This window comes from Mirounga leonina, unplaced genomic scaffold, assembly GCF_011800145.1.
Source record: "Mirounga leonina isolate KUSES-001 unplaced genomic scaffold, KU_Mleo_1.0 Mir_127, whole genome shotgun sequence".
Lineage (NCBI taxonomy): Eukaryota > Metazoa > Chordata > Mammalia > Carnivora > Phocidae > Mirounga > Mirounga leonina.
Window position 1 is genome coordinate 10,394,102 of NW_023270316.1, and position 25,245 is coordinate 10,419,346.

The window sequence follows — 25,245 nt, forward strand, 5'->3', positions numbered from 1 at the left end:
GCTGGGGAATGTTTCAAGATATAGTCTATTAATAGAAAATTTGAGATACAGTAGAGCCAACAGATCAAGAGACAATTACCATTGAAGAGCTGGTTTGTTACTCATAGTTCCCAAGAGGATGGGGAGGCCACACAAGGAAGCACCAGGGTCAGTCATGAGGCACAGGGGAGCTGTGGGAAGGAACCTTTATCGTGGTTTCCCTGAGTTGGGATGGGTGAGTCGGGCCGAGCAGGCTTAGGATTGGCTCGTTGAGGAACTTCAGTGGGCTCCTGGACACAGGTGCTGTCCCTAGTGGTCCGGTACCTGGTGATTCGGGCAGGTGGATGGTGGGCTGGAGTGTGGAAGCCTGATAAAGGAGGTAGTTGGGGCTGTGGACTCTGGGTTGGTTGGTCTGTGTTTAAAAAGCAAGCCCTAAAAACAACTCCTCCCAAGGAGGTGGGAGGGTGATGAGAGAGGTAGGAGGCCAAGGCAGGGTGATTCGGGCATTTTATCGAGCTGTCCAGAGCAAAGTGTGTCCATCATAGGCATGTAGGACAGACGTTAAAGTATCAAGTTTACAGAAGGTAGGAACATGGCAGACAACACACTCCATGAAAAGAATAGCTGTTGGGACCAAAGCAGCAGTGGCTAGTGTCCGCCAGTGTAAGATACATGGACTTGAACTCCATTTCTAAGTCATCACATCCCCTTCTTGTAAGAATCAGATGGTGGCCTGAAGGGGAGGAGGTTAACAGAGGAGCCAGCACTCTTCTTCCCTCCTCAAGCCGTGGATCAGGCAGAGCAGCTAAGAAAGATATTCTTGTACAGGTCACGAGAACAAAGGTTTGATGTAAGGATGGAGTGGGCTTTTTAGAAGGAGACTCACATAACTGAAAGTGACCCAAAAGCTTTGGGATGTCCACAATGTCAGGAAGGGAGCTAGAAGCCTCTAGAAGGCAGTGTTGGGAGAAAAGTAAACCTGTTTCCAACCATACCCTCTGGCATCCAATCTGTTCCATAAAACCAGCTACCTGTGATTTTAAAAATTCATGCAATGTTTCATGTAAGTTATTACTAGGGGTTTCGAGTTTGACAGCACTTTAAAAGCATAAGCTGACAGAGGGGCATCACTTGAACGCCATTACAATAGGGCTTGTCCATTGGTTCAGAATATTGTGACTTGGGTTAGTTTTAGGGAAATAAAAATCTTCTGTCAAATGAATGTCAACTATAACCACGCTAATTTTCACATTTTCCTTCGTTAATAAGCTCATCAAGAGTTAGCAGCCAAAATAATTTTATATTGGCGAACTTATGATTAAAAAAATAATTTATATCTTGGGAATTGGCATTGGGGAATTCTTTGATAATTATAATTGAGAAGGACATAAATATGCACTGCCTAATTCAGGAGACAGTCAGGCTTCCATATTCTCTGCTCAGATGAATACATTCATTTTCTTCTGAATCACTCAGACTTGATGAGATAAAAATTACCTTGTATATAATATATATATATATATTATAAATATTGTGTGTTTTGTTTTAAGCAGAAGTCTAGGACATAGGAAAATGGAATGCATCAAAGAAATATCAAAAATGAGTACTCAGTTTCAATAAATATATATCTTGAGCGCTTACTGATCTCTAGACATTACTCTGTCACTGGGGACAAGCTGTGGTCCCCAACCCTTAGGAGCTTGAAGTGTAGTGGAGAACAGAAATTAATATTACAAATAATGTAATACAATATGCTAAAGACTTTGATGCTACATAAATAAGCCTCTGAACTCACTGGAAGCTTACCTGGAGTTTACCCCTAGGTAATTTTAAGTCATACCATGATACATTCTAGGCAGAAGAAGATCAGATTTTTGTAGAGTCTACAGCTCAAACAATTTGACTATGCTCTTTAAGGAAAATAATATAAATCTACCTTACTTTTGTTTTTTGGGTTTTTTTTAAGATTTACCCCTTCATTTAAGAGAGAGAGTGCATGAGCAGGGGGAAGAAGCAGAGGGAGAAAAGCAGTCTCCCCAAGCAGAGCCCAACGTGGGGCTCGATCTCATGATCCATGAGATCATGACCTGAGATGAAATTAAGATTTGGACACTAAACTGACTGAGCCACCCAGGCACCCCTTCCTTGCTTTTTTAAGTTTAACAGAAACATGATACTTCCAGGGTCTTGGAAGGGCCATTTTGGACAATGTCATCTCCTGCATTTCTCCACCCAAGGCCACAGGCTGAGCTCCTCTCCTCCTGGGGGTCCAATTCTTTCCAGAGGAGGAGCAACCCTCCTTATCACGACCTTGGGACCTTGGAGCACTTTTCACTGAGAGGTAGAAGATTAATGAAATTGTGAGGTCAGAAACCACGTCTTAGTTTTCTGAATTGGATAGACAAGATTATAATATTTTTTAAATTAACCAGAAAAGATTCTATTTAAACAGGCTTCCAGATCAAGGAAGGACAACAGGAAAACTGACAACAATGGATTGTGTTTGGGATTTACTGAAGTCCTCTGTAGTTATAGGTAAAGTTTTAAACTTTCCAATTTTAGTAACATGAACAAAGCATACACAAACATCTTAGATGATTAAAACGGGTACTTACTTTTTTAATGTGATGTATGGTTCCAACTAGTTAAGTCTATAATCCTCCATTTTATTTTTCTTGGTTTAGCCTAAAAGTGTATTTTTAACATATTCTAACTTCTAAAGGATGTGGAACATGAAAGTACTTTGGGTTGCTGCAAATTCAGCTAAAAAAGCACTTTTACATAAAGAAAATGGATGGGTAAGAAAGTTCAACATCAGATCTGAGAGCTGGCTTGCTTGGCTTAAAAAAAAAAATCCTTATTCAAGAAAACTGTAGCATCTGCAGAATCCTTACGGCTTCTGTCTGCTGTAAAATATATTAAATTTAATTGAAACCCCCAAAGGAAAGGATGTTGGAAAAATCCAAGAGAATATGCTTGTACTTTCATACTTAAAAAATATAAATCAGAATCCCAAAATAGGAATTTCTGAGTGGGGTTTTTGCAGTATATGGAAAACGTTTCTACCAATCAGCTTTAAATCTTTAGGAGCAAGTCAGTTTAGCTGTATGGTTTCTTATTAGATCCTCATTTATTTAGTATTTAAAAATATTTTTAAAAAGAAAACTTACAAAGGTGCATTGCATGATTGTTTCTATGATTTAAAAAATACATATAAAAGGTGGTAGAAAAATACTAATCCAGGTTTTCCCCAGAGTGTTGCCTTTTGTGAAGCTTAAATTTTGATAAATGAGCTAGCAGGAGGGCGCCTGGGTGGCTCAGTTGGTTAAGCGACTGCCTTCGGCTCAGGTCATGATCCTGGAGTCCCTGGATCAAGTCCCGCATCGGGCTTCCTGCTCAGCAGGGAGTCTGCTTCGTCCTCTGACCCTATCCCCCCTCAGGTGTTCTCTCTCACTCTCTCGCTCTCAAATAAATAAATAAATAAAAATCTTAAAAAAAAAAAATGAGCTAGCAGGAAAAAGAAATGATCAAACTATAATTTGGTTAAGCTTCTGTAGGCTTACTCTTCTTAGTAGTGCCAGGCCCAATTCGCCATCAAATTTAGGAAATACAGTAATAGTCATGACTTTCCATTGTGTAGTTGTCTAGATCTTATAATTATTTTCAATAGTCTAATAAGGGGGAAAAGAGAAAAACACTGAAATCTTTCTACGGACAACAAAAATGTTAGCTAAGACCCATAATGACTAAGGGAGATGTAATATATAGAAAAGATCCCTTTTGTTCGTGGGAAGAAAAAAGTAAAACATCAGAAAAATAAGAAATGACCCATCCCCCCTTCAAAAAATTTAATAGTGGAGACAGAGTGTGTTAGAAATCAGGAATCAGCTGTTCGTGTAGAAAGCATACTGCAGCGTGGGGGTCTACAAGAAGTCTCTGTTGAGAACACCCAGAGGTAATGAGAGAAAAAAAATCCCACTGGGAGAGAATGTTCTGGAAACATCTAGGCTATGAGCAAACACCTCTTGCCACTCAGTGACCTCTAAATGCGTCACTACTTTATAGCGTGATATTCCCATGACGTCAAGAATTAAGGAAAGTGGCCAGATTCTACTCTTTTTACACTTTCTATATTAACATCAGGAATTGTAGTTTACACCTGTAGAAGAGTTTTTCGGTTATAAAACTATTGCAAAATTCATACCCAGGGGCACCTGCGTGCCTCAGTCAGTTGAGCCTCAGATTTTTGGTTTCGGCTCAGGTCATGATCTCAGAGTCGTGAGTTCGAGCCCCACATCGGGCTCCATGCTCAGTTGGAAGTCTGCTTGAGATTCTCTCTCTCTGTTTCCCTCTGCCCCACCCCCCACTCTCTCTCTCTCTCTCTAAAATAAATAAAGATATCTTTTTAAAAAATTCACACCCAGACTCCAGCGCCCCTTTGTGAGCATCTCCCGTGCAGTTTGTAACTAGAAAGTGTGTTTCCAGCCCTGGGTATAATCAGGACGAGCCAGAAACATCGCAGAACATCTAGAGCTAGAAGTTGAGTTTGTTGCCTTTTGTTGCCTCCTGCTAAGAATGCCCCATTATTACCCAAGAATTACATTTTAAAAAATTATAAGGCATTCATGCATTTTTATGATTGAGCAAATGAATGCCGTCTAGCCTACCTTCCAAATGATAAACATACCCCCTCACCTAAGACCGGAAAGAGCTACAGGATATTTGCCCTAGGCTGCTCCTCCTCGAATTTCACAGAGCATTCCTCTTTCTGACTTGCAGGGCAAATCCTCGGAATTTTAATTTTGACAATGTGGGAAATGCTATGCTGGCATTGTTTGAAGTGCTCTCCCTGAAAGGCTGGGTAGAAGTGAGGGATGTTATTATTCATCGTGTGGGGCCGGTAAGCAAGCACATGGAATCCTTTGAATGCTCAACAGCTGCTTTCCTTTGCTTTGATGAATAACCGTGTTTTTCATTTATACAGATGCATGGGATCTATATTCATGTTTTTGTATTCCTGGGTTGCATGATTGGACTGACCCTTTTTGTTGGAGTAGTTATTGCTAATTTCAATGAAAACAAGGTAAGCATTCTTGGTTTGAATACCGCAGGGTTTATTCCGTTCTAGCCACTTGCTTTGAGCTCTCTTTTTCTCCCACGGCATGAAGTCGCATTCAACCCCTAATGTGACTGGTGTAAATAATCTCTATAACTATTTGACAAGCTACCTCGTCTCTGCCTTTCAGGCACACTATTTAAGAGCACGGTTCTCTTGCTAAATTTCCCCTTTTGGTAATGGTATCATTAATTCACTGACAACTGAAAGGCACATCTCCTGTTGTTCAAACGGAAAGGAGGGGCAGCAAGTTATGAAAATACAAGCTGAACTAAGGGACGCGCTGATTGCAGGTAATAATAACTTTCACACAATGTAAATTGGATGCTTTGTAACTCCAGAGGTGAACTCGGCATTTTGATGGGGCTGGGGGTGCAGGAGAAAATGTTCAATCCCAATTCACTGAATAAAAAGAAGATTTTCTAATTTCAGAGAAGAAATTTACATACTTTATGAACTCGGGAAACATTCTGAGATCATAACAGCTCTAATGATCAGTACAAGAGCTCCCAAATGGGAAAATGGCCAGCATAGTTTCCTGTCAAAAAGTGAGTTTGGGGGGAGAACATTCGACGTCATTCTTCTGGACATGGCTGATATGCCCCCTATTATGTAAGGGTCCAGTCTTCTGGAATCTTCATAATCGAGGTGCATACAGCTTTCGAGCACTTACTATGCACTAAGGTTGACATATGCTGTTTTCAATTCTCTCGACTCTGAAATGCACAGTGGAAGCGAAAACAGCTTACAGAGGTGACATAACTTGTCTGGGGCTTTTAAGGTGTAGAAAAGCCAGGGCCAGAATTCAGAAGTGGTGCCGACTCTGCAGAGTCTGAGAGTCTTCCAATTCTAGAGTATAAAAATGTCGACCGTTGCCCTGCAGTGAATGAAAGCTAGACGTGCCGCACCGCACCGTGCTACTCCTGGGATTCAGGGCTGGTACCGAATCGCACACAGCCACATCAGAGCCTGCTGGCGAGGGCAGCTTTACCTGGGACTCTATCATTCACGGCCCCCCCCCAGGCTCCACACGTGTGGTTCCAGCTACTCAGTCAATTGCCACCTTTGATGTGTGCCTAATGAGGACCTCATTTCGTCCGGGCTTTCAAAGGGTGTGACTTAAAAATCCCCCTTTGGGTCCCAACACTACTCCGACCCACAGAAACATGGGATTTTAGTGTAAGAAAGAAGGCTAGAGAGAGATCATATTGCCCAGCCCCCTATTTTACTATAACACATTGATAAATGAGTGTCTTTAAGCCCTACAGTGTGTTCAATTTAATACCAAGCAGAAGGAGGAAGATAGGTCTCTTTAGATGCCTTTGAGCCCTGCTCTAGCAGACACCGGGGATTCCTGAGTAAGAGCAGAAGCCAGTCAGTCAGTTAACAGAGAGCTTAGGCTCTGCCTGCTCAGAACACCGTGCTAGGCCCTCTGAGCAGACACCTGGTTTCAGGAGAATCAGGTCCTGATTTCAGAAGAATCAAATCAGCGACATAAATGCAACAACACAGATGTTCAACAACTAGAGACGAATATATAATCAATCGCAGCTCTTGAACTTAGAGGAATGGCTAAGTAAGCAGAGTGTCGGGAGGTTTACTCACAGTACCGATTGTATTTCTGTTCTGAGGGAAGAAAGAAGCATCTTGGCTTGGTAAGGGGAACGTGGACATAAGCTCAAGTGGGTGCTTAGAGAAAGAGGGAAAGTAGAAGAAATGACATTACCAGACATTACAAACTTGATTATTTAATTGGAGATCCAAATTTCTGAATTATATGAACCATTTAGAAGAGATCTTTTTTTTCTGTAAGCTTTTCAGAGGGTAGTACGTGAGCTGCTGTATAACAGCATTTATTCATTTATCATTCAGTCATTCGACAGATTTCTTTGAGCACTTACTGGTGCCAGACACTGCTCTTGACCCTGGGGACACAAGAAGCTAAACACACGAACTAAACACTAAACACATAAAGATTTCTGCCCTCCTGGAGCTCACATGCTAATGGTCATATCCAAAGGTATGTGAGCAGATTTCCAAATATATAGGCAGTGGGGAAATATAAAGATATGGGAAATAAGGCAAGCTTTGGGGGCAATGTTTTCACAATTCAGAATTATGGAAAATTATGTCTTCCCTAGAAAATGGAACCCTGTCTAAAAAGTTCAAAGTCTATACTAGTAATATATGTATTTTTAATTTCTTGATTATGAGATAACAGTTTGATTAATAAACTTAATTTCACAATAATAAGCTTTCAGAGGTTTTCAGGTATTAACAAACAGATGATACCACCATGCTTATTAGTCTTTTGGATCATTTCAGAGTTCAACTTTCTAAAATAATTTGTTTTATATAATTAAGGAATAATATGAATGTGTGTTACACCCAGAGAACCCAAAGTATTTGTTTGCAGTTAGTGAGAAAAATGGTTTAGCAATACTAATATTAGAAAAATTAACTTAAAACAAATACCATTATTAGGAATAAACAGTGTAATTAAATAATTCCAAAAGAAGCTAATCCCTAGCGAAGTATAGAACTCCTGAACCATAAAATATATGAAGAAAAAATGATCCAAATTATTTTAAAAAGCTAGCAAGTCCAAATCATAGTGAAAGATATTAACATATTTCTCTAAGAAACTCGTAGACAGAAAAAAAAGAAAATATGAGATTTGACACAATAAAAACATTTGATCTACTGGACATAAAAAGAACCCTGACCCCAGTAATTTTCAAGTATAAAATGTACCCTCTACAAGGTCATAAAATAATACCAAAAAATTGATAATGTACAGATACATCTACAATAATAAAAAAAGATGACAAAAATCCCTCATAAGTTGAAGATGTTAAGACAACATTCTGAATAATTTATGAGTCACTGAAGAAATCAATAGAAAAGCACAAGTCATTTAGATAAATCATTTATAAAAATAATAGATGAAAGCTCGCAAGATACAGGTAAATCAGTAGAGGGAAATTTACAACTATAAGTGTACATTTTTTAAAAAATCAAAGATTAATTAATTAGTAATATGTCACATATCCAAATGAATAAATTATAATAAGAACAACAAAGTAAAATGGAAGAAAGTAACAAAGATGAGGACAAAAATTAATTATATAGAAAACAAAGATACGATAAAAGATTCAAGAATGACAAAAACAGATTCTTTAAAAAAATTAAATTGATAAACCTCTCTCAAGGTTAAGCATGAACAAAAATGTGGAAAAGGAAAATAAACAAGCTATAGTGAGTCAAACAGGTTAGGTAATGATACAAGGACAGAAAGTTAAACTTACAGAACAAAACTGAAAGTCATAGGAGGCACAGGTATATGTAAAACAGAAGTAGCACAACAAATCAGTGGAGAAGATGAGACCATCAGTAAGTGACGCTGGGGTCATTGAGTGTCTAGACAGAAGAAACTAAACAGAGATCTCTACCTCACAGCATACTCAGAAATGAATTCCAGAAGAATGAAAGACCTAGCTATGAAAAACCATTTGTCAACCATGTAGAATTTATTTTTGACCCTGCCGTAGTTGTGGATTTCTTGACTTTAACTACAAATTGGAATCCATAAAGAAAGAAATTTATAGATTAGGTTACATTAAAATGAAAAGTTTCTGAGAGATAAGAGACGTGATAAGCAAAATTTTTTTAAAAAAGCATGCTAAGACTAAGAGGAAATATTTACAACTCATATAACTGACAGAAGATTAATATCCAGAATATATTAAGAATTTCTATAACACATCTGAAAGTAAATATCCAGATACAAAAATGAGCAAAGAATATGAACAGGCAATTCACATAGGAAGATACAGAAATCACTCCCCCATTTATACACATAAAAAATGTTTCATCTCACTGATATTAGAACTAAATTACATACATTTCCCACCCATTGTGGCCAAATTTAAATGTCTGATAATATCAAGTATTGGCAAGAATATTAGGACATGAATACTTGGAGATTGCTAGCAGCAAATTTTCTTGGTTATTCCTCTTTGGACAGTAACTTCACAATATCTGAGAAACATAGAGATGCATAAATCCCTAACCCCAGCAATTCCTCTCCTAGAGATTTGCTATCAAGAAAGTCTCATAGATGTTCACCATGAGGTAATACATGTGTGCTTATTGCAACATTTTTATAGTAATATAAACCTAACTTCTGATATATTTGTACAGTGAGATACTCTAACAGTTAAACCAATTAGGCCTAGTGTCTAGTTGTATGCACAACATAGTGTTCAGTGAAGATAAAAACAAACTGCATAAATAAGCACAGATTGGATACCATTTATATAAATTTTTGAAATTCAAAACAAATATGTTCTTACGTATTGATACATACACAAACAGTAAGATCTGAAAACATCGTGAGGGGGACATACTCTTGAAGGAGAGTAATTAGCCCTGAGGAAATAAAGGAAGAATGGGAGTGGGGGGTGGGTGGGGTTTTTTTTTCCAGCTCTGCCTGTATAATATAGCATAATAAAATGTTATGCAATATAATATATATGGATATAGCATTTTAATGAAGTACTCCTATATATATGCACACACATATATATAATAATATTTTATCTCATTTAGACATTTGTCACAGCATTAATTCTTCAAGATTCAAATTCTGTGACTTCATATCACTTGAAAATAGTTTTTTTATTATATGTATCAGAATGATTTAAAAAAAAAAAAAGGACACAATCACCTTAACCAGAAGCAACAGATAGACAAGCTACAGTTTTGCTGCATTTCCCACAATGAAACGAAAGGAAACTAACCACTTATTAGAGTGGGTATCCCTTTTTGAAAATTTGATTGTGTAGAGAACCTTCTTTAGGTTTTCCCAAACCTGAATATTATACATCTTCAAAGATGCCAGTTGAAGACCACCCTTTTGGGGACTCCTCTTAAGACCACATTTGAGAATTCTGACCATGCCTATCGAACCACCATGGTATTTGAAGAATATCTTTATTTCACACCCCCAAATTAGTCCTGTTGGTATCACCACCCCATTTGCAATGTCCTCAGTGTGGAGTAGACGACATAAGGCCTTTTTCTGCTTTCCTTTGTTTATTAAGGGGACAGCTCTGCTGACTGTAGATCAGAGAAGATGGGAAGATCTGAAGAGCCGACTGAAGATAGCACAGCCTCTTCATCTCCCACCTCGCCCGGGTATCAAAGATGCTCTGATTTTATTCATGTTGGGCACCAGTGTTCATGATTCCCCAGGAGTCTAAGATTTCAATTAAAATAATAATCGTGAGGCCACTAGGCGGTTGTGCATAAGTTAATATAGAAACAGGCTCCAAACTACAGATCTCTCCATAGGCTATTAAAATCAACCACCCAAAGGCTGTGCTTCAGTGCTCTCAGGATAAGCCCTAATGAAAAAATGAATTTTTAAATAAAATATATTTGTGCTTGCCTTTTAAACATATGAGTGAAATGTATTAAACTGACAGAAATTGAATGATGCGGTTCTCCTTCCAATACGGACGGCGTCATGCACCGTCGTTTTAAATATTCAGAACCAGCCATTCCTGCAAAACACCACACAATAGATTGAACTATAGGGGCAAAAAAAGTAATGAGTTTTAAAATGAGCATTAAAGGAAATGAAAGACAAGTAAATGTGACCTATGTCTGAAATGCCCTTGCCTCAACCTCTCTTTTGCAGATAATGATGGTTTTAGAGCTAAGATGTATGACATAACCCAGCATCCATTCTTTAAGAGGACAATTGCATTGCTTGTCCTGGCCCAGTCGGTGCTGCTGTCCGTCAAGGTACTTTTCTTTCACGCTGAAACTCTGGGAAGGACTTGTTTGTTCATTGGTGCATCCAAGAATATCGCAAGGGGTCATATCTGTTCACAGTCTATGTTTTTTTAAAAAATTAAAATTCACAGTCATGTTCTAATGAGAGAAAGAGAGGAAGGTCTTGATGTGTCTGATGGATGCAGACAAAGACCAGTGTGCTGTTTGTCTTACAGTGGGACGTGGAGGACCCAGTGACCGTTCCTTTAGCAACAATGTCGGTTGTTTTCACCTTCATCTTCGTTCTAGAGGTACGGTAATGAGCCAGCAGGCTCTGGGGGCTGCAGTGGGCATTGCAAAGTAGAGCAGTGTCCTCCTTTGATAGCGCCCATGTTCAGCTCTGTGTTCCATTGTTTTTGAAGTTTTTTTGTGGGGGAGAGGGGTGGCATGCTCATAAGATATTTTCCTTTTGGGACTGTGAACAAAGATTTCACTTTATATGTCAGATTTGCCTAACGGCAGAAATCGCTAACTGCTGTTGATTGTTGTATCTGAATGTTGGCCTGTCTGGTTATGTGAGTTCAAATATTTGTAGCGAACTGCACATACCACTGTAATTCAGGGACTCAGATCGCAATGTTGTGGCCAAGGGAGTTAGCCCAGAAAGGATTATTTTAATATATGGTCCGTATAATATCACTTTCCAGTGTAATCTTCTTTGAAATACAAGCAGATTCTTATTTCACCCTGTACGGGTTGATGTTTCCCAAAATCAATGGTCTTTTACTTGAGGAAGAAAAACGTCCTGCTATCAGAACTAGTCGTAAAACAAGGAGAAAAGAGCCTGGAGAATACAGATTTGTAACCTACCGAGCTTTAAAATTTAGATAGATAGATCTATTTCTATATCTCTGTATCTTTATCTATCTATCTATGTCTTGGTAATAAATTCTTCTCTTTGGTTCCTACCTCCTTTTAAAAATGTGCCTCAAATTCACACATTTAAATATATGCTGCACACTCAGCTTCTATTTACTGTCTTCCTTATCTTCCCCCAGGTTACGATGAAGATCATAGCAATGTCACCTGCCGGCTTCTGGCAAAGCAGAAGAAACCGATATGACCTGCTGGTGACGTCGCTTGGTGTGGTCTGGGTGGTACTTCACTTTGCCCTCCTGGTATGCATATAGTTCAAGTTTATTTTAGTTGATAACTTGGGTTCCGGTAACCCTGTTTCCGGTCTCATTTCAGTCCGTGTCAGCCTACCCTCAAGGGTCAGATTAACCTCCCTACATCCATCCTTGCCCGTGACGGGCCCTCAGGCGAGCTTGTGCACACAACCCCCCACACTCTTCCCACGGACAAAATCTGGCCCTCCGGAGTCCTAGAGTGGGTGAATCAGAAGAAGAACCTTTAAGATCTCTGGTTTAACTCTCATTTTCCCAAAGGATAAAAATGAGAGAGAGAGAGAGAGAGAGAGAGACAACAATGGAAACAGAGATTATGAGAACTGCCTAAATTCACATACAAGCTGGTATCAGAAGGCTCAAACCCAGTTTTCTGAACTGAAGTGTAGCATCCATGCCGCTACGTTCTACTCAGTATTTCACAGTGGGATTCTCAGGCACTTTTGCTGCCTTATTTCCTACTGACATCCAGCTGCCATTTCTCTAAAACCCATCATTCCCAGTGTCTATACCTGAGTTCTCACTAGTTTGCCTAAAATGCCTCCACCCTCCATGTAGTCTGAGGTCCAGCTCAAAATCTATACCCGTGGGTGTGCTTGACTGAGATCTAGAACTGTGTTGCCCAATAAGAACAAAATGTGGCCATGGATATAATTTCAAATATTCTAGGAGCCACATTAAAAAAATAAAAAAGGAACAGATGATGTTAACTTAATAATGTATGTTAACCTACCATATCCAAAATATTATCATTTTAACATGTCAGCAATATAAAAATTACTCAGGAGAGAGATTACATCCTTTTTTTGTACTAAATCTTTGAGTGTGTGTTTTACATTTATAGCACATCTTAATTTAGACTCACTGCATCTCAAGGGTTCAGCAACCACATGTGGCTGGTGGCTGCCATACTGGACAGCATAGCTCTAGACGGCCCTACTCTGGGCTCCACCATTTTCCAGCCTCAATCAGGTTATTTGTTGTCAGTGATCCTTTGTTCCCTGCTATGAACTTGGGGATATGAACTTCATAATTTATCCATTCCGTATGAGCATTATAGAGATCAAGCACGTGAAGTTCTTCTAACTGTAAAGAGTATACAAACTCATAACACATTCTTATAAGTACCTTCTTTTTTTAGTCTTCTTTGATCCCAGACATAAATAATGTTATCAGATTTCCCTGCTCTCTTCTATCCATTCTCCGATCCTCTCCAATGTTAGAGTCACACCAGAAAAGATCCATCACACCCAGAACCCATTTACACATTACAGAGGGCGTGCTTTCGTATGAAATTGCTGTGCTCCGGCAGGTAGGTATTGAGTGTACTTCTTAAAACAACTGTCACTTCAGTGTCAGGGGCTGTGCCGAGCCTTGGTGGGCTCTCAGTCGCCCTGATCCATTTCCTCCAACGATAAACGGTTTTGATCACTAAAGATGTGCAAGTCACCATGCTGGGAATGGAGAAGAATGCAGTGAACAAAACAAAGGCATGTTTTGTTTTATTTTAAAGTTTTAAGGCAGAATATTTAGTCATGATCAAGAGGTTGGGGGGACTTTGGGACAGCTGCAGGTAGGCATTCATGGAAGGCTCCCAAGTCAATGAGAGTTATAGCCATAGTGAGGCAGATGGAGGAGAGACACATATTCTTGGGATGACACAAGGTAGTGGGAGGTGGCTTCATCAGAGAGGTCCTAGAAACTGTCCCTACAGAAGTGATGGCTACCGGGTTCAGTCTGTAGGACGAGGGGCATGTCAGCGGCTGCCCCTATGATGGAACACTGCGGGAGGGAAACAGTGCCTGGAGTAGAAGGAGCAAGGGAAACACGGCACGAGATCTGGATGGCACCTCTCAGGACCCGGCAAAGGATGGGGGTCATCCTTGTAGAAGCCATTGGGTGTCGTCACTTCCAGCATGCAAGGTGAGAAGCCATCTATAACAGATTTGGAACTAATGTAGAAAGGGGCAGCCAGGTCCATGTTTTTATCTTTCCCTAGACAAATGGAGCCAAAAGCTACCTGGTCCAAGCAGAAGAGTAGAGCAGGCTTCCTAATTCCGGATGTCCTAGAGAGGACATCTCACACCAAAAAGACCAACTTGCCTGTTCTCCCTGACCACTTTTGTTCTCCTGAAGAACCTCCAGTTTTGGAAGGATGCTCATCCTCCATGCAATTTTGCAGTGGTCTATTGTGAAGGAAGATGCAGTCCTTGTTCCCATCCAAAGTTATTTCTATGTAGACACATTCAATTCCTTCTACCTCAAGAATATCACCAGACCCCCTTCCCGGGGGCCCATATGTGACTGTTGTCACTTGGCTAGGCAAGGCTCCTCGAGAAAAATCATGCTTTGGCATGAGTTTAATGCCACAGTTGTTATTGCGGTTCTAGCTTATGGGCTCTTTGCTTCCGAGATGAAGCTTTCTTAGTCATAAAGCAGACCCAGTCATCTCTTGCTGCCAATTGCATACTTGAAGAATGAGCTGGATGTGTTTCTGGGCAGGGTAGACATCTCTGAAATCGGCTTACAGGAATGTGGCTGGCTGGTCTCCAGAGTCTCCAGAGACCTACAGAGAGGGGAAAGCTGACCTCCCACCATCTTTTCCAACACCACACCTCCTCCTTTGCCAGGACTCCTGCATTTCCGGTCTCACTTGGCTTCCTCATGTTGCCTTGGTACCCTAAGTTTTTCTTGCTCCTCAAAGGAGCTGGTCACTATTTTATGTAAAATAAGTTTTAAAATACAGAATTCAGCTGAGCAAAACAGGGAGCGAAGTTTCATTTAAGATTTGATTTTATAGCTAATATTTATTCATGAGTTTTGGCAGTGACCTTTTCAACACCTTTTAAAGATAAATTTCTTATAAGAATTTCACATTTTATTAAACTAATTACTCAGTAGACTTCACAGAAGACTTAAAATGAAAACTGGAACTGTAACAAGATCTTTTGTGCACATTATGAGTGGCTCTCTTCTTTTTAAATTTCAGAACGCATATACCTACATGATGGGTGCCTGCGTGATTGTCTTCCGGTTTTTCTCTATCTGTGGAAAGCATGTGAGTACATTGCAAAGGATACTATCAAAGGTTACATATACACAGAAAAAAAGAGTGAAGCCTAATTGACTTCAGCTGTCCTTCTCGGTCTTGGAAGTTAACAAATTGCTGGTCATCCTAAGTCCAAATGGGCAAATATTAAATATTAAAATGAATCAGTAGCTTAGTTATCTTGTGATATGTTTCCTGATATTTATGTTGTTTTATTTATTCTTCATATTTGCTAGATGAACTCAATCATCAACTAAAGATAACATACTGGGCATGAAAGCAAAAGCCAATGGTTTTCCTTAATACTTCTTTATTTTTATTGTTTTTATTTGTAATAAAGTTATTTTACTGCAAAGAAAAATAATCTTTAATGAAGCTTCATGATTCTGTGATCCCAGATTTCTTCATATTTTTTCTTGTTCATGCATATACTCGGCATCTATTTGTCATTTTTTAAAGTTGCTTCCTTTTTTATTAGTGACATTATTTCATAAACATTCCATACATGCACATGTTCAGTACATTCAATGTTTGATACTATTTAGCATTTTGTCATTGTTTAGGCTTGTTTCTGTGAACATCTGTTTGTGGAAGAATCCTGTCTACGTGATGGCATAGGCCAAATATGGACAGCCCTCCTCATAGAAACTTAGGCAGCAAGAGAAGAGAAAACAGGAAGCTAGGAATTTTAGGGAGGGGCTTTTATTAATTTGGCTGAAAAGGCTGAACAGTTTGAAATATAAGTTGAATTTCTCTCTGTTTTTTTGAATAATATTCAGATTTAATACCCTTTAATAAGAATTAATTCAAAGCAATCGTCAAATGAAGGTCACTCTTGTGCCAACCTGCGTACCTGTCATTCACTTCCCAGGTTGGCCCAGTTAAGTGAATTAAATATTCATTTTCCCCTCCCCATCTTCATCTACAGGTAACGCTAAAGATGCTCCTCCTGACTGTAGTCGTCAGCATGTATAAAAGCTTCTTCATCATAGTGGGGATGTTCCTATTGCTCTTATGTTATGCTTTTGCCGGAGTTGTTTTATTTGGTACTGTGAAATATGGAGAGAATATTAACAGGTGGGTGTATATTTATCTTTCTATTCATTTATCAAGCAAACTTTTTTAGTCATGAAATCATGAATAAAAAATCCAAATGACTTTTGCCTGTTGAAGACAAAAGGGAAGGGGGAAGCGATCAGTTGGAAACAAAGACAAAATAAAATGGCCAAATTTTAAATCACATTTTTCTAATTAAAAATAGCCTACATATTGACTTTAGAAACCTTATTTCCATAATACTCCCATAATGTAACACAAATCCATAATTCCAAATCTACCACCATGCAGGAATAACCACTTCTAATATCCTGGCGAATTTCTATCCATCTACTGCCAAAAAACAATATATTCTTTTTTTAATTACACTTTAAAATGACTTTGGGTTTTCCTTTTTCTTTTCTTTTTAAAACAAAACATGGGAAGTCCTAACTCCCAAAATGGTTACTATGTATGAAAAGCATTTTTCAAAGATTATCTTAAATTCTGTGGAAGCGCCTCATAGATGTTTTTTAAAACATAATTACACAACAAATTAAATACAAATGTGTCTTGTTGCAGCTATTACTTACTTGATCCGTGGAAGCTCCGCATTTTATAGCAAACTCCATGTGAACGAAGGAATCACTTTTACTTGTCAAAGCTGGGACCCTCAGTGATTCAAGATGCATGGCCACAGATTGGTGGCACCATGCTAGGGTTGGGTTATTCAGACCACTATGCTTAAGGGCAAGTATGAATAACAAGCAAATTAAGAGGGTATAGCCTTTAGACATGGTAACTTAGCAACCAAATTTGTTCCAAAAGCTACCTGTTTTAGTGGGGACACCTTACTACTTCATGACAAACCATATTAGCCACGTTCTGGTTTTTCTTCCTTACATAGGCATGCCAACTTTTCTTCAGCGGGAAAAGCCATCACTGTACTATTCCGAATCGTCACAGGCGAAGACTGGAATAAGATTATGCATGACTGTATGGTAAACTTCTCTTCATCCCTAACAGTGCCTCAACTTAGAACCAAGTGAAACTCTTCACTATGCAACATTGGCAAGCGTCACCCTCGTTAGCTGCAAGACTTTGTGTACAAAACACATAGCCTGGCCGTTTAGTTCATAAAATTGCATCCTTTTCCATTACAGTGTTTGGATATCCAGTGAACCCAGCTTGAGTTATTGTAGTTCCATTTGGCAATCCGAATTATGTGGACATTGTTCCTTCCCTCCTACCTTTAACATTTTGGCAGTCAAGTACAGCCAGGGGAGTTCTGCTTCTTTAACTGAATTTACTCAACAGATATTCCCTGAGCGCCTGGTTTATACTGGGCGCTATGCTAGGTGCTAGGTCTCCCATGATTCCAGGGCCTGCTCAAGGAGCTTACAGCCAGGCTCGGAGTTACACCGTCCCCTTGGTTCCTCTCTCCTCCTCGCTGCCCCTCCCATCTCCAGTGCAACGTGGGCTCCATCAGGAGTCCCGCCCCACGCTAAGACTGCGGTGATATGTTCCTACAGCACTCTGTGTTTCTCCTTCGTAGCGTGTATCCCAACTGTAGTGAGTTACTCACTTGATTATTTCATCTCTGTTTCCTCTCTCACAACCTCAAGAACAACGCTGTCCAGGAGAAATTTCGGCAATGCTGCTGGCAATCTGCTCTTTCCCATTCAGTAGCCCTATGTGGTTACTGAGCCCTTGAAATGTGACTAGTGCACCTGAGCAACTGAACTCTAAATTTTATCTAACAGTGTTTGATGTTCATTAACGTACATTTACATTTTAACAGCCACACGCAGTCCGTGGCTCCCATCGAGCTCTAGACCAGCAGCAACATGAAGGAGGGACAGAGTCTATGTCTTGCTTAGGCTTGTCTGTCTCCAACACTGGGTAGAAATCTAGCACATAGCAGGAGCTAAAGAACTCTATGTGTGAATGAACAGGGACAGAATTTACCGAATCAGATATAATAGAAGGCAGGATTAAATAAGTTCTAAATGAAGAACAAGCAGAGTGCTATGGGAATGTAGTCTCTCTGGCTGAAAGAGACCAGGTCTCTCAGAGGTGTTGGCATTTTATTGGGCCACTGAGGACAGGGAGGCTTTTGATAACCTGAGCCTTGTGCTCTTCTGTAATGTCCCAGAAATGTGCTCCAGGAATGAGGATTACTGGTTTCTTCTTACACAGTTTGAATGTGAGTCTGCTACGTATAACAAATCTTCATAAATCTTAACCCATTAGTTAGGTCAGAGAAGTCTTTTAGATGCCTTTTTCTTTGACTTTGTGTAGTTCTCATCAGAGTGACTACTTAGCATTCAGGACTAGTGGAGGTGACAGAAAGAATGTCTCTTGGAAGAAACCGGTTCATTTTCATTGTGCTTCTAAAATGGCAATGAACTTGGGATTCTCCGAGACTGGAAGTGTAGAATAAATGAAATATTCTTTTTGATTTTTGCCAGAGGTGATGTACTCAATGTATGTGGCTTCTGAGAGACTAACTTTGAAATTAGTTATATTTTCTGTGCAGAGGAATAGTTCCCTCACTTCAGCGGACGCACAGAAATTTGTATTCTTCACTCTCATCCCTCCTCCCTGTCCCCCGTGGCCCTGCAGGTCCAGCCTCCCTTTTGCACTCCAGATGAATTCACATACTGGGCAACCGACTGCGGAAATTATGCTGGGGCGCTTATGTATTTCTGTTCATTTTATGTCATCATTGCCTACATCATGCTAAATCTGCTTGTAGGTAAGTGATGTTCGTTGAATATGTTTTAATATCCTTAAGCTCAGGTACTTAGATAATTACGTACAATTTGCGAGTAATTATCCCAGATTGCTCGGGGCGGGTGTTTCACGGCATTAATTATAAATTGTTGCCTCTCGATCCAGAAGCTGAAAAGACCTTTGAAAGGCATGTAAATGACAGTTGATTGCAATTTCAAGAGTTGTCCTATTAATTATGATCATTAATTTCAAAAGAGCTCTTCTCACTTGTTGAGTTGAACAAATCTCAGGGAGGGCTACCTTTAGGGCCTCGAAAGATCACAGGTACGTTTTTGAAAGATACATGGTGTTCACCCAGGTGTGGGGCCACCCAGAACCCAATCTGACCTTTACAAACTGCCCTGGAACTGTCAACTAAGAGTGAAAGCCAGATGGCATGGATATCTCTACACACAGAAGGTCTGTTTTTGCTCATGACCCTCATGTTTTGGAAAAGGCAGAAGATGGATAAATAGCTTAGTCCAAGTGTAAGATATGCCAACTTGGAAAACACACTAAAAGCACTTTAAAAATTTGGCTTATAATGTAGGGGATAAAATCCATTATTTATAATAGATGTTTTACTCTTTCTAAAAAATGACACATTAGCCTAATTATCTAACTTCTCCACTTTGCTTCTTTCTTTTCTTAGCCATCATCGTGGAGAATTTCTCCTTGTTTTATTCCACGGAGGAGGACCAGCTTCTAAGTTATAACGATCTTCGCCACTTCCAAATCATATGGAATATGGTGGATGATAAACGAGAGGTAGGAAAGGGGGCTGCTTCTTCATGCCCACCCCAAAGAGACTCATTGCTCTCCCTCGACGATTTAACTGGTCTTTTTGTCACCAGGGGACACCTACTGAATTTGGAATGGCCATTGGTGAATTGTAGAAAGCCTCCATTGATTGTTCAGCAGAATATGCTGGGAGGGGAGAGGGACAGAGTGGTCCCCCTCATGTCCTGTCCAACCATGGACGTCCTCTTCTTTGGACATTCAGAAAGTTACCAAGGAAGGGAAACCAAGGAAGCTCTGAAGAAACCAGCCCTGGGCTGGGGGCAGGAGAAGGGGTGAAGTTCAATTCACCAGAAGGATGATGTAACACAGAGCCACGGGTAGCCACCAACTGCAATCTTAATTAGTTATTGAGTGGTTTCTGAAAGTTATTATTTTTAAATTTTTTTGGACTTATTATTTGAATGCTTTCATCATAAGGCTTACCCAAGATTTCCTAGAATTAGCCAAAGTAGCAGCACCTTCTTCTGCTGCTCCTCTTCTTCCTCCTTCTTCATCCTAGCAGACACTCGGGTGCTGGGGATATAGCGATGAGCACAATGGAAAGGCCCCCATGCTCGCAGAGCTTCTGTTCTAATAAAAAGCGAAACAATAATTATAATTATTATTATTACCTCAAGAAGCTATAAGTACTTTGCAGAAAGTACTAGAGTAGAGATGGGTTGGACTGGGGGGCAGGCCACTTTAGTGGGGTGGTCATGATGGTCTGGCTGTTAGACCCAACCTCTGAAAACCAAGGAGAGTTCAACTGTGGGAAAATCTGGAGGGAAGATCCAAAAATCATTGCAGGAAGAGTTCCCAGAGGGCGTGAAGACCAAGGAGCCAGAACAGGCTGAGGAAAGGGGCATGCCAAGCTAGGCCTGCATGGCAATGCCCAGTTTGCCCTCCCCTCTGCCCCCCTCTCCCTGACGCCCCCCAGTTCCCCAGGACCAGGCTCAGGGGGCTTTCTCTGAGACAGTGGCCATCTGGCCTAGCTCTCCCCTCTCCCCTCGATCCACCGGCAGCTCCAAGATGGCTGCCTGCAGGAACGTGCTTTCCTTGGACATACACAGCAATGAGAGCGCCATTGGCCACAGGTTAAGGTGTCAGTAACTGACAGGAATTCATGGGTTGCCCCTGCCCCTGCCTCTTGCCCAGGGCCTGAATTCACAGACGCTAGGTGGTGGTGCCTGTGAGGGAGCAACACGTGTTCGATTTTCAGGACCTGGAGCTGCTCTGACCAGGTTCTCTTGTATGTAATTGTTCTAATTATGGAGAAGACCTGAACGGGAGTGATGATTCCCTAGAAGAACCACTTAGAATAAGTGTTTAGAAGTTCGTGGCATCCGGGCGAAGTGAAGAGGAGGGTCGTGTACATGGGAATGTTCTGCTTTTTTGTGATAACACATTACCAACCCACTCAGCATGTGTTTTCGAGAAACAGATGAGCAGGGGCTGAGTCAGTGAAACAGGTGGGAGAAGAGGAGGCTGGCAAAGCAAGGGCTGAGGCCAGGGAGGCAGAGGGCCTGCTTGGTACCCTGCTAGGCTCCCAGGGCTGCCAGGTTCTGAGATCCCACAGACCCGGGGATGCTCCAGCAGAAAATCCAAGGGCTCAGCTTTCAGTCTGGTGCTCCTCTCAGGCACACACCCTCACCCAGCCTCCGGGGAGGCCAACAACTTCCTGGCTACCTATCTTTTGAGAAAAAAATCTGGTGTTCTGGGTGGTTTTTGTTTTTTGTTGGTTTTTTTTTTTTTTTCTGTGAAAACAGAATCCCAAGTGAATCATTACGGCCTGAAGATGATTTACCAGTCACTGTGTTCTGCCCGCCAGGGGGTGATTCCGACTTTCCGGGTAAAGTTCCTGCTGAGGCTGCTGCGGGGGAGGCTGGAGGTGGATCTGGACAAAGACAAGCTCCTGTTTAAGCACATGTGCTACGAAATGGAAAGGCTGCATAATGGTGGTGACGTCACTTTCCATGACGTCCTCAGGTACGAAGGGGCCTTCCCAACTGCGTGTCACAGAGCTGACCCGGGTCCAGAACCTGAAGCATGGCCGTTCAAGGCCTCGTGAAACACAACCAATAAGGAGGTTCATAAGCCAAGATGCCACACCCCCTGAGGTGATGAGGCGAGGCCGCCCTGCTCGGGCTCCGAGTGGCCTTGTCGCTGTCCTATAAGGACCGTGTCTGAGTGAGGGCCTCACACAGGAGCAGGGAGAAGCAGTGGTCTGACGTCCCCAGAACTGCCCCTGACTCACTGGGGAGCTCCTGACGGGGAGAGGTAAGGGGCCTCGGGGAGAGTGGCTGCCCCTCGTTTTGTGAGGAAGGATCTGGTCCCGGAGAGTCATGAGACTTGCTCAGTGACGCAGCCTCGGTGGTCAAGCTGGGGCTAATGGGCAGATCTTCTCACTTGTGAGGCTGCTCTGTGATGGCTGCCCCCGCTTGGGTGGCAAACCACATTTTCCATTCCATGAGCTCCCAGACAGGACCAAGGGAACAAAATACCATAAACTCAGGGGTTTAAACAAGTGTATTGTTTCATAGTCCTGGAGGCTAGAAGTTTGAATTCAAGGGCTCGGCAGGGCTGGTTCCTTCTGAGGCTGCGAGGGGGAATCTGTTCCAGTTTCTGGGGTTTTGCCCGCCATCTTTGTAGAAACATCACCCCGATCTCTGCCTCCATCTTCGTGTGTGGTTCTCCCCATGTGCACGCGTGTGTATGTGTGTGTGTGTGTATCCAAGTCTTCCCTTTTATAAGGACACCATTCATATTAGATTAGATTCTGATATTACATTCTGATATGACCTCATCTTAACTAATTACATCTGCAGTGACCTATTTCCAAATACGATCACATTTTGAGGTACTGGAGGTTATGACTCCAACATCTAATTTTTTAGGGGGAAAACAATTCAATCCATAACAGCTTTTTAAACAAGAATCCATGCATAAAATCCTGAGGTCCATGGACTTGGAAATAATCCCATCTTTATTTTCATGAATCACTCCCTGAAATGCAGCATTTTCTTCAGTGATGAATGCAGGCAACAAACCACAGCCATGTTAACAATACGTGCGTCTTTGTCACCAGCAGAAATCACAGATATTTTCAGAGCACGTCACTGACGTGGCTGATAGCTTAGATATCCTTTACACTCGCCAGCACTTCTAAGTTATAGTGGTCATTTGACCTCAGCTAGATGTTAATATTTAAAGCAATAATAAAGAAGCATTTATGTTACTATGTCACCATCTTGTTAAACATTTTCTAAAATTAATTTTCTTTTTTTATCGACGTAGAGTTGACACAATACTACACTGGTTCCAGGTGTACAACACAGTGACTCAACTCTGTATGTTATGCTATGCTCACCGCAAGAGTAGGCAACCCCACTCACCAAGCAACACCTTTACAGCATCATTGGCTATATTCCCTGTGCTGTACTTTTCATCCTGGTGACTTATTCATTCCAACACCAGAAACCTGTGCCTCCCACTCCCCTTCATCCCCTTTGTCCATCCCCCCAGCCCCCTCCCTGCCGGCAACCACCAGTTTGCTCTCTGTATTTATGGGTCTGCCTCTGCTTTGTTTGGTTCATTTTTTAGATTCCACATGTAAGTGAAATCACATGGTATCTGTCTTTCTCTGTCTGGTTTATTTCACTTAGCATAATACCCTCTAGGTCCAATCACATTGTCACAAATAGTAAGATCTCATTCTTTTTTTATGGCTGAGAAATATTCCAGTGTATAGATACTACATCTTCTTTACCATTCTGTCATCATCTTTTTAAAGAAGATATGAGAACTGTATTTCAATAGAGTTGGTTTCCTTTGTAATCATATGTATTTTATTTTATGCATTTAAAAGTTCTTCTAGGAAAAGTCCCATAGGCTCCACTCTCAAAGAGGCCCACCCACGGGAAAAGCCAAGGCCCTCCTCTAGCAGCAGCTGTTTTCATCAGGCTGCACGGACCTGACAGGTCAAGTGTTGGGTGTGGTGGCTCACATTCAGCAGCATCAGGTGGACAGAAATACACTTGTGACTGAAATTTGAAAAAAAGATCAGAACAGGAAGGACCTGGGAGAAGTTCTTGCAAGTTAATTGTTTTACTTCCCGCTATTCACTTCTCCCAGGAGCAAGCTAAAGGGCAGAAAAAGAGGCACAAAATACGTGTGATTAGCAAAGGATGCCATCTCTCTCAGAATGTCACCAAGTCGTTCCTCCTGGTGACAAATATTTTTAGGCTGAAAGCGAAGCACGGAGACAGACCGCTGTCGTGAGCAATTATCATTCAGCCTCTCTGGAAGCCAGTGAGGCATCTGATGAAGTGGATCCAGGCGAAGCCAATGGGGGCATCCCTTGCCCCTCCCTGTCCCTATAGCTCAGTAAATGATGAAAACAGTTCGGCAGTGACGAGATTCTGGATGAGGCAGGGACGAGAGGAAGAGCAAACACGTTTCCTTCCTCCGTGGTGGGAAGAGCCTTAGCAAAGAGAAGGTCCCGGTGCTGCCCGGGGAGGCCTCCTGAGCACCTCCATGCTGTGACGTGGGCCACGGAGGTGCCACTGAGCTCACAGACAGGCAGGCGGGGGCTGAGTGCTAACCTGGGGTCGGGTGGGGGCACCGGGGAGCGCCAAGCTGCAGAAAGGGCTGCATTCCCCTTTGGCTGTGGACCTCTCAGCCTGGGTACAGTATGAGTGTCTCACTGCCCTGGGGCCCTGAGGAGGCAACCCGTGGGCTGTGTTGGCTTCACCTGCCACTGCCTGGAGCTGTTGTGCCAAGGTCATAATGGGAGCGACTTTGCATCCACCAAAATGAATGAGGAGGATCCAGGGGCACAAATGAGATCAATAGAGAGGGAACTGGGGGGAGGGGAGGGAGCAGGAAGCATGACCTTTGGCCAAGCCTGTTACCCATCCCCACCTGGACCTGAATGTGACCAAATGTGACCAACGTGTAGAGAGAGCACTCTTCCTTCTAACAGGGAATGTTCCAGAGCCTGAAGCAGCTGATAATGTAGATGAGGGCCCAGCCTGGATCTTTTGTTTTACAAGCACTTACAGGGCACTGACTCCTGTAAACACCTCGCAAGTATTAACTCAGTCCTTTAATAAGGTGGGTATCATGAGTGTCCCCGTCTTACAGAGGAGGTGACATAACTAGCCCGTGTCCCCCAGCAAGTCCAGTGGCACAGGGACACTACTGTGGTTGGACTGAGTGATGTGCTCTCTGGAGTTTGAGATATCCACCGGTCAGAGTCCCGGGGGAGTCAGACCTGGACTGCTCTCCTGTCCCCCCACCAGCATGCTGTCCTACCGGTCGGTCGACATCCGGAAGAGTCTGCAGCTGGAAGAGCTGCTGGCCAGGGAACAGCTGGAATACACTATCGAGGAGGAGGTGGCCAAGCAGACCATCCGCATGTGGCTGAAAAAGTGCTTAAAGCGCATCCGAGCTGTGAGTGACCTGGAAGTGTCTGGGGTTTTGTTTCCTCCTCTCAAAGGACGAAGAAGAGGGAGAAAAGAAAAGAGCTTTGGGGATGGGGTGGG

At 41.8% G+C, this 25,245-nt stretch overlaps 1 protein-coding gene across 1 annotated transcript in view; it reads left to right on the forward strand.

The window, feature by feature from the left end:
* The window catches only part of NALCN (sodium leak channel, non-selective), a 295,448-nt gene that overhangs the window by 264,912 nt on the left and 5,291 nt on the right, over window positions 1–25,245 (forward strand). Inside the window, exons 29-41 of the mRNA XM_035003104.1 lie at window positions 4,759–4,879; window positions 4,964–5,062; window positions 10,201–10,294; window positions 10,800–10,906; window positions 11,113–11,187; window positions 11,935–12,054; window positions 15,053–15,121; window positions 16,041–16,189; window positions 17,055–17,148; window positions 18,773–18,905; window positions 19,575–19,690; window positions 21,531–21,688; window positions 25,003–25,153. Of these exons, the coding sequence (XP_034858995.1) occupies window positions 4,759–4,879; window positions 4,964–5,062; window positions 10,201–10,294; window positions 10,800–10,906; window positions 11,113–11,187; window positions 11,935–12,054; window positions 15,053–15,121; window positions 16,041–16,189; window positions 17,055–17,148; window positions 18,773–18,905; window positions 19,575–19,690; window positions 21,531–21,688; window positions 25,003–25,153 (1,486 nt within the window). The remainder of the gene's footprint in view (window positions 1–4,758; window positions 4,880–4,963; window positions 5,063–10,200; window positions 10,295–10,799; window positions 10,907–11,112; window positions 11,188–11,934; window positions 12,055–15,052; window positions 15,122–16,040; window positions 16,190–17,054; window positions 17,149–18,772; window positions 18,906–19,574; window positions 19,691–21,530; window positions 21,689–25,002; window positions 25,154–25,245) is intronic.